The sequence below is a fragment of the Notothenia rossii genome (assembly GCF_949606895.1).
Source record: "Notothenia rossii genome assembly, chromosome: 5".
NCBI classification, from domain to species: domain Eukaryota; kingdom Metazoa; phylum Chordata; class Actinopteri; order Perciformes; family Nototheniidae; genus Notothenia; species Notothenia rossii.
Window position 1 is genome coordinate 52,208,172 of NC_136903.1, and position 8,659 is coordinate 52,216,830.

At 42.7% G+C, this 8,659-nt stretch overlaps 2 protein-coding genes across 2 annotated transcripts in view; one reads left to right on the forward strand and one right to left on the reverse strand.

The window, feature by feature from the left end:
• Nucleotides 1-2,800, forward strand: part of setd5 (SET domain containing 5) — a 49,784-nt gene extending 46,984 nt beyond the window's left edge. The window contains 3 exon segments of the mRNA XM_079684499.1: nucleotides 448-569; nucleotides 688-767; nucleotides 1,262-2,800. Of these exon segments, the coding sequence (XP_079540625.1) occupies nucleotides 448-569; nucleotides 688-767; nucleotides 1,262-1,798 (739 nt within the window). The 3' untranslated portion in view covers nucleotides 1,799-2,800.
• LOC307039304 (THAP domain-containing protein 6-like) lies at nucleotides 1,883-7,193 on the reverse strand. The gene is made up of 5 exons (XM_079681216.1): nucleotides 6,788-7,193; nucleotides 6,337-6,423; nucleotides 5,794-5,953; nucleotides 5,560-5,622; nucleotides 1,883-4,160 (listed from the first exon to the last, which is right to left on the reverse strand). The coding sequence occupies exons 1-5, from the start codon at nucleotides 6,802-6,804 to the stop codon at nucleotides 4,152-4,154; spliced, it is 336 nt and encodes a 111-aa protein (XP_079537342.1). The 5' UTR covers nucleotides 6,805-7,193; the 3' UTR covers nucleotides 1,883-4,151.
• Between the last annotated feature and the right edge of the window lie 1,466 nt (nucleotides 7,194-8,659).

Here is an 8,659-nt window from a genome sequence, read left to right on the forward strand (position 1 = left end):
TTATATATAAATTATATATACAGATATTATAATTTTTTCATTTTGCAGTTATTTATTTGACCAAGCATCACATTCAGTTTACAGTTCAGCCTGAAGCTACTCATGACTTAAGTTTCTGAATTTCATACTAAAGGAAACAGTTTCTTACTGTGTGGCCACATGGCTGATACACACATTGGCAGTCAGGGGATTACCTCAGCCCCTCATGGCCCAGGACATCTTATGTAAACCAGCACAGCATGGCAACATAAAAACAGTTTGGATTATACTTTTACCATTCGCTTTGTTTTCTCTGTCAAAATAAGTTTGAATAACTCGGGTGTTTGTCAATGACTAACTCTGGACACCTCTGGACAATGATCTCTGTTTATAGTGTGTGTGATGGGGGTCAGGGTTTGGTCCTGGTCAGAGCTGGCAGCTAATCTTTGGATTTGTGTTTATTTCCAGGATGGTGCCCACTGATGTAGAGCGTCTGAGGGAAGGTCAGGGCGTTCTGGAGCGAGTGCTGCGCAGCATTAAGATGGAGCGCGGCTACAAGAGGAGTGAAGGCTCCTCAGAAAAGGAATCTGGTATGATTAGAAACTCACCTGCAGACAGGCTTCGATCACAAAGCCACAACTATGATTTACCGACAATAAAAACAAATAAAAAAAAGATGTTGGGTTGATTCTCCTTTCTGTTTTTCAGATGCAGATCGATATGAGGTGGGGGCAGTGTCTCCCATGACGAGCCCCCACAGAAACAGCCCCTCTGTGTACTCTCAGCAGGTATGAACATTCAATCAGTGGGGCAAGCATCCACACAATAAGATTATAATAGAAGCAGTTAAATGTAAATATGGAATTAATAAGCATTTTCTGACTTATATATTTACATAAACTCATGTGTTTATTAATTTTTTATCATTATTTATTTATTGTACACAGCTTGTGTTTCGTTCAGTTAGTAAACACACGTTACTTGCTGGTACGGTCTTGAGTTGTCCAATGGCATTCATATATTAAGTAACAATGGGACTATTTCTCATCATGCCCTCGTTTACCAGCATTGCATGCACCAGTGTTCCTCAAAGTGTGTGTGTGTGTGTGTGTGTGTGTGTGTGTGTGTGTGTGTGTGTGTGTGTGTGTGTGTGTGTGTGTGTGTGTGTGTGTGTGTGTGTGTGTGTGTGTGTGTGTGTGTGTGTGTGTGTGTGTGTGTGTGTGTGTGTGTGTGTGTGTGTGTGTGTGTGTGTGTGTGTGTGTGTGTGTGTGTGTGTGTGTAGTCCTCAGAAAGCCTGCGGCAGACAGACAGCCCCTCCTTCCTCCAGCAGACCTCCAACTTTCCATTCCGGGGTTCCTACAGTCCCTCATCAGGCCAGAGCTTCTACCCCCGCCTCTCCTCCTCTCACCCTCCAGCGTCCCAGGACCACCCTCCCTCCTCCAGTCACACCCCCACCTCCTCCTCAGACTGCAGGCTTCTAGCTCTAAACCAGCAGAGCGGCAGCAGCAGCGTGGACGGAGGCTACGGCAGCGGTCACTTAAAAGTGAGCCTTTTGAACAGCAGCTGCCCGGCAGGGATCCCCACCCCGGGCCCCAGGCAGACTAAGATAGACTCGGGCGCCCAGGCCTCCAGGGGGCAGCAGCAGCAGCTGTCTCACACCCTAAAGGCGGGCAGCCCAGGCCAGGCAGGGCAGGCCAGCTCCAGGCTGCTGTCGGCCCCCGGACCCTCACACTACCCACAGCGGGGGCAGAGCCTCAGTCAGTTCCAGCACTCTCCCCTTCAGGGGCCCGGAGTTAGGACACAGTCAGGAAGCTTTTAGGGGGGGGGTGTGTGTGTGTGTGTGTGTGTGTGTGTGTGTGTGTGTGTGTGTGTGTGTGTGTGTGTGTGTGTGTGTGTGTGTGTGTGTGTGTGTGTGTGTGTGTGTGTGTGTGTGTGTGTGTGTGTGTGTGTGTGTGTGTGTGTGTGTGTGTGTGTGTGTGTGTGTGTGTGTGTGTGTGTGTGTGTGTGTGTGTGTGTACCCCTGGAGCTGCAGTGAGGTTGGGGCTCTGAGTTTGTGGGGGGGGGGGGGGGGGAGAAATGTACAGACCTAAGAGGAGCAAGGACTTCTTTACGAATTCCTCCTTTTATTATTTTCAGTCCTTTCTTTCTTTATTTTCAGAAGAAAACAAATGACCACATTCTGCACAAAGCTAATCACTGACTTTGGACTTCATTGGGAATCGCTGGGAAAGCGATTTAAGACAACACATTCTGAAAAACAAGAGAAATCACATGTAACTTGAAAGGGTCCCCGGTGTTCCTCATGTGCTGGACTGTGCTAACAGGCTCTCCAATGTCGGGAAGTTCAAACCTCCACACAAATGTCTGTACATAAAAAGTCGTACCTGTCGCCATATGATAAATGCTCAGATACATAACTGAAAGCAAGAGTTGTTTTATTTTTTTCGTTATTTTTTGATTTGGCGAGTGGCCGAGTCTGTGCTGCAGTAAAGATGTTTAATTTTGAAGGGGGGGGGGACATGATGCAAACAGAGGACATGTTATTCATCCGTTCTACAGATGCATTAGAGAGGGGGAGGAGGCGACTCCCTGCATGGGATCATTCCATATGATTGTTCTCTCAGCCTTTTCTCTCGAGGTTCTCCGTTGGTTCCAATGTTTTGTTTTGGTTCTCTTCTGTCCTCTCATCCCCACTGGACTGTTTGAGTTGAGGACTGCCGTAGACCTCTGACATTGTACTTCAGACATACCGGTCTTATGATTCATGGTGCTGCATTCTTGTTTTTTCCAATAAATTTGAAATCCAGTTATGTTGCCCACATTTGGCTGCATTCATCCTCTCATTGTATCGGTTAAATCTCATTTATTGTTCTCCACGTTCCTATCTATCATACATAGTGTTGGGATGCAGGAAGACATTAGAATAATCTAACTTAATTTCTATATAAAATGTTGGGTTGTTTTTATCCTGCAGATTTCTTTCAATTTATATAATATATATATATGTTTTTCTGACCAATCCTTGCATTCCGTGGGAAACCAGTGAAGTGATATCGGAGGGGGTTGTTAAGGTAAAAAGCTGCTATGTTCTCCTGTGAGAGCTGCTTACCTCCCATAGAATGCTGTATTTTTCTTTTTCACTGTTGTCCTCACAAACTGACTCGTAACAAAGAGGCATTCCTCCTGGCGCCGTAGTAGGATCTCAGACTCTCCTCACTCTGACACTTTTATTTTGGACAAGAAGTTAAAAACTGTTTGGAAGACTTCAAGGACCGAGACTCCCCCTCCACCACCACTACTACACCCACAGCCCACCAACACAGAAGGGTACTCATGTTTCATGAATGTTTGACGGATTGAAAAAATAAAGTTTTGACCCAAAATTAACCAGCACCTTAAAAGACACAACAGGACAATATGTATGACCATGTGTACTTGTATAGAAAGAAATGTGATATTGACTTGTATGGAGAACATATAGTACACTGAATATATCGCATGATATTTCTTTTTAGGGTCCGAGTGACCGGCTGTCATACGGTTGGAAGCTGATTATCAGGTCTGATCAAACAGCAGACTCAACATTCTCTTTGTTTGTAAAGACCATATGTTGCTTTGTTTTATTTTTACACAGATTATAGTAGTAACTATTCAATTGTTCCCCTCCAAAAGGTTTAAGAAGCAAGAGATGTAATGCATTTTGATAATAAAATAATCATGATGGTAATGTATTTTGAAAACTACCATTGTGATGTGTCATTTTAGGGACTCACTTGTATGTGTTGCACGTCACCCCAGTGCAAGTAGGGAGGAAATACTATTTATAATTAGTATTTTAAAATTCATATAGATATCTTACCCAAGTGCGTTTTATTTTCCTAGTTTGGGACTACATTGAACACAGTCAGTGAGGATGGATACATGTCCCTAATGTTCTAATTATTAGCACACTGCAAAGCCTGCTTTGAGCCAGCAGGGGTCTCAGTGATGGCCATCAGATTTGTTTGTGCTGATTAATCGAGATCATTATGAACAATACAAAGACTAAAGTCTGTATCCTTCAGATATCCATTTAAATGCTAGGGGAGAAACTGATTTGGGGGGGGTGTTCTCAGTTTGAAGGGAGGAGGAGCTGAGGATGGGGAGGAAGATCTCCGTACACAGCTTCTGCATTAGATCATCTGGTACATCGGGAGAAAAACACAAAGAAGATCTTGTTACATATTGAAATAACATGCTCAACCACCTGAGTTCAGAGGAGTGAAGTTTGAGAATGTGTGCCGAGTTGTTAGCTGTCTGCAGGTGGAGGTTGGGGGCTTTAATATACTGTTGAGCTACCCAGAATCTGCAGGTGGGTGCTGAAGGCTGCTGGCAGAGGGTGGAGGTTCTGAGGTGATCAATTCAATAATATAAATACTATATTATTTTATTATAATATAGTCAAGACAAAACATGCTTATGACATGCTCAAAAACTGATATTTCTTAAATCTGTATTCAAATGTAGTTCCCTCTGTCAGCAATGTATCAACAACTACACACACATTCCTATCAGTATTTCTCTGTGTTGTGGTTGACATGATGACTGTTAGGAGTTAAGGGGAGAGGCTGAGCATCACCATGAAATGTGCAAATTGGCGTAAAAATGAATACAAGGGGAAAAAATGCTCCATGTTTTTTAGGCTGTAAACTTTAACTGTTATGTAAGCCAACTAGACAGAGTTTGTCACTCTTCCTCCTGTACATTAGCAGATAAAAGGCATAACATGCTTGAATGAATGGTAAACAAAGAATGCTGGAAATAACTGCATCTCCATTAGCCTATATGCTATGCAGAGACTGCCTTCTTCATGTCGTGAATTGCAGCTGATGTTTTAATTTGGCAATTGGCAAGTTGACTTATACAACATTCGCAAGTTGTAAATTTGACTCATACAATAACCCACCTTCGAGTGATGCTCTAGTTTCTTCATGTTTTTTTTTTTTCCCCCTCTTGCTTGCGCCGGACTGAAACTATCTTTTCACCGACATCTCTTCACCTGCACTAGTGGCCATATCAAAGCTGTGATTGGTCAGATGTCGATTCATTGCAACGGTGTTGGGTTACAGACGTGCTCCCCTTCAGAGCTAGAGCTCTGCTCCCCTTGTCACCTCTCAGTCTCGCGAGGGGTGCGCGGAGAACTGCTCACAGCAGCTGAGGCCCTCTGGGCAACGCGGGGCCCCATGCAGCTTGCGTGATTGGCCTGTAGGGAGGGGCGGCCCTGGCTAGGAGTATTACACGTGCTGCTATTTAAACGTTTATAAACATGACAGGCCCCTAGCCTAGTGCTAGGAGGAAGTTATCTTCACCGCCAGATGTTCATCTGACAGATGAAATCAGATATTCTTCCTCAGAAAATAGAGTCTGCTCATCCCCTTCTTTACACAGCGTCAGTGTTGATCCTCCAGTTCAGTCCGTTGTCTAAGTGCACTCCCAGGTACTTGTAGTCCTCCACAACAGCCACATCCTCTCCCAGAATGCACAGGGGTAGAGGAGACTTCCTCACCCTCCTGAAATCAATGACCATCTCAGAATACTCACAACATTAGGCTGAGGTTCATCTTCCGCTCTTCTTGAAGTGGTTGTGCTTCTTGTTACTTCCGGCTAAAACAAACATAATTAAAGACATTTTGAGTGTTTAAAATGTGCTGTAATACACAACACATTATTTATTCCTAAACTTGCAGAAAGAAAAACTAAAGTGTGACATTTAATCACATATTTATATATCAATCTTATACACCTTGAATTCTTGTTGGCCAATGATACACATACCCTTTGAAGATGAGCTGGGAAGTTGAATATTGTTGGCATAACACCATCTTTAAGCCGGACAGTCTGCCCCGTCCTGTCAAAGTCCTCACTCCTGAAGTGCTCACTGCCAGAGGAAACAAAACTGCCCCACTGCCTCCTCCTCTCTCCGGTTTTGGGAAACCTTAAAAAAGTGAGAAAGGTAGCCAGATATATAAATTATTGTCAACATTTTAAGCCCTTCTTTCCTTTAACATTAAGGGTAAGGACAAAAATACACACCTAAATTATCATTTTTTTGGGGTAATTTTATGTATGTAATTATGTATACTTTAAGAATGACAACCACATTAAGAGCTATAAAAAAGGTGTCCAAAAGAAACATTAAATAATTGTGTAAAGAAATGGTAGCAACATATTCTAAAGAGGCTGGGTCAACATCAATCTTGAAATACTATTATCTCACATAGCCCCACTGATCCTGTGTAGCAGGACTTGTAATGTACATACATCCACTCAGTAATTAACGATTATCCTAATTATAGTCATAATATTGTCATATCTTACACGTGAAAGGTGACTCCACGGGTTCTTGTTTCCAGACTTACGGTGATTAGAGTATCCGTAGGGTGCGTCAGGCATAGCCAGATACTTCTGTAAACACAAAGCCAGCAATTTCCTGTATCATAATGTATCTAAATGTAAGATGTTGTTAACAAGCCAAACCACTTGGAAGAAATCAAGTGTAACTTAAGTTATGTTGAAAAGAAAGAGCAGTTCTGCTACTCCCACTGGTGTAAAGTTGCTGGGTCAACTTTGTAATACTAGGTCTCACTCACAGCCTCTTGTTATTAGCCAGCTAATAAATACAACCACATACACAAAGAAAAGCTGCAATTTCAACATGTCCAAGCATCCTGTATCATAGCCATGCTAATAACGTTTATAATAAACCAAACCGTTTGTAAATCAGTCAAGATTTCAGCGAGTTAAGAGTATTTTTGTGAAGATGACTCACCTTACAACAGCTACCATAGCGCGTACCAGAATAGCTGTTGACTGTAGCAAGATGGCGGCCGGTGAGCTACGCTACAAAATCTCCCATGAGCCATCTAGTGTTTATATATCTATGGGCTGGAGCAGGAGCGGCACCAGGGGGGAGCTAGGGGGTGCTGAAGCACCCCCCAGGATTGCCTAAGCACCCCCAAGAAATATGTTTTTTTTTTCTTTTTTCGAAAATTATTATTATTATTTGTATTAAATTAAATTAGAAAAATTATTGATTACATCAATGCAAATGTGAAACAAACACATTTTTGGTCACAAAAACATAAAGCCAACACAGGTGATATGATTAGGCCAATGGCCGCACCCATTTGATTTTTGACCTACCCATAGGCTAAATTACTTTGTGACAATTGAGTGACTTCCTGTTAGCTAGAGCGCCAAATTATTTGCTCACAGCAAAGTGAAAAATATATCGTTTTTTAGTCCTTAAACGTCCACGTGTGGACACTCAATCAAAATCACCTGAAAGCGAGAGGGATTCTGCACATAATAGGCCTCGTGAGTACAAGTAGCTTACTTCTGGGTCTCTCTGTGTTTCATTCAAGCTCTGCTCTGTGTGTGTGTGGCATTTCACTTCAGAAATGTTTTTTGAATGACATTGTTTTTGTTTTTCAATGTTTTTTTTCATCATAAGTGAATACGTGTTCTGACAGGAGGGAAACAGGGAGCAGATGGCTGGTCTGAGGTCTGTCAGCATGTGGAAGACTTCATCCTCAAAGTCCAGATGGTCTTTACCACCGTCTACCAGCTCTGCGAAGACAGCAACCCACAGACAGTAAAAAGATGTACCGAGCATTTGTGTTGTAAAGTCCTCCCTTGTCACTCACAAACACCTGCAGACTGAAAACTAAAGAGTCCGAGCTGGCTTCTGACCCCTGGGGGTCTTTCCATAGCCGCAGACCTGCTCTGGTCCCAGTAGAGCAGGACAAGAAGCACACTATTACTACATATTATGATATTTATTCTTCTGTTGTTCCACAAATGATTATCCACACTGATATCCACTCACACACAGACAGGATTTGATGTGAAAACCTTGTGAAGACTTACAGAAAACGTTTGACCTCTGTCATTGCCAACAAAGGGTATATAACAAAGTATTGAGATGAACTTTTGTTATTGACCAAATACTTATTTTCCACCATAATTTGCAAATAAATTACCTATACCTAGGATGAAAATTACAGGCCTCTCTCATCTTTTTAAGTGGGAGAACTTGCACAATTTGTGGCTGACTAAATACTTTTTTGCCCCACTGTATGTATAAAATATACACAAATCCAGCCGTTGTCATGACCTTCTTGATGCACACCCTCAGATCACAGGAGCTGTGGGAGGTCACGGCTTTTTGCTGCTCCCTAAATCTCTTCTGACATCGCCCCACCTTTAACTGCTCTGGTTGGCTATAAATAGCACAGCTAACGTGGGCTAACAGCCTCAGAGGGTGCAGAGATGTGCGCTGTGACGGAGAAGCTTCCATCAGGTCTGTGTGGCGCTGTGATTTGTTGTCAGGCCTGATGATGCTCCGATGATGGAGAAAGGTTCATGATGACTGGTTACTGTTTATCTGAGTTGTAGCATGTATTTATGTTTACTTCCCAAATACTGCTGTTAATAGTGTGAGTACTATAAAATGATCAGGCTAGCCAGACTAAATTGACTAAACCTGCAAGTGTCTTTTTCTGTCCACACAGCGTCTTTCACAGCCCAATAGAGATTTATCTTCCAATAGACTGTTATCAATATCAAAGGCATATCAATATGCTGACCTTGCATTTAGGTGTGGACAGGCACTACTGAGCTCTTGGCGAATGCCTGTCCA

What these genes read in the sequence shown, in the direction of transcription:
- LOC307039304 (XM_079681216.1), bottom strand. An exon ending in CGTGGAGTCACCTTTCACGT is followed by an intron (nt 5,954 to 6,336) that starts GTAAGATATGAC and finishes CACTTTTTTAAG; the next exon opens with GTTTCCCAAAACCGGAGAGA. An exon ending in TCCCAGCTCATCTTCAAAGG is followed by an intron (nt 5,623 to 5,793) that starts GTATGTGTATCA and finishes TGTTTGTTTTAG; the next exon opens with CCGGAAGTAACAAGAAGCAC.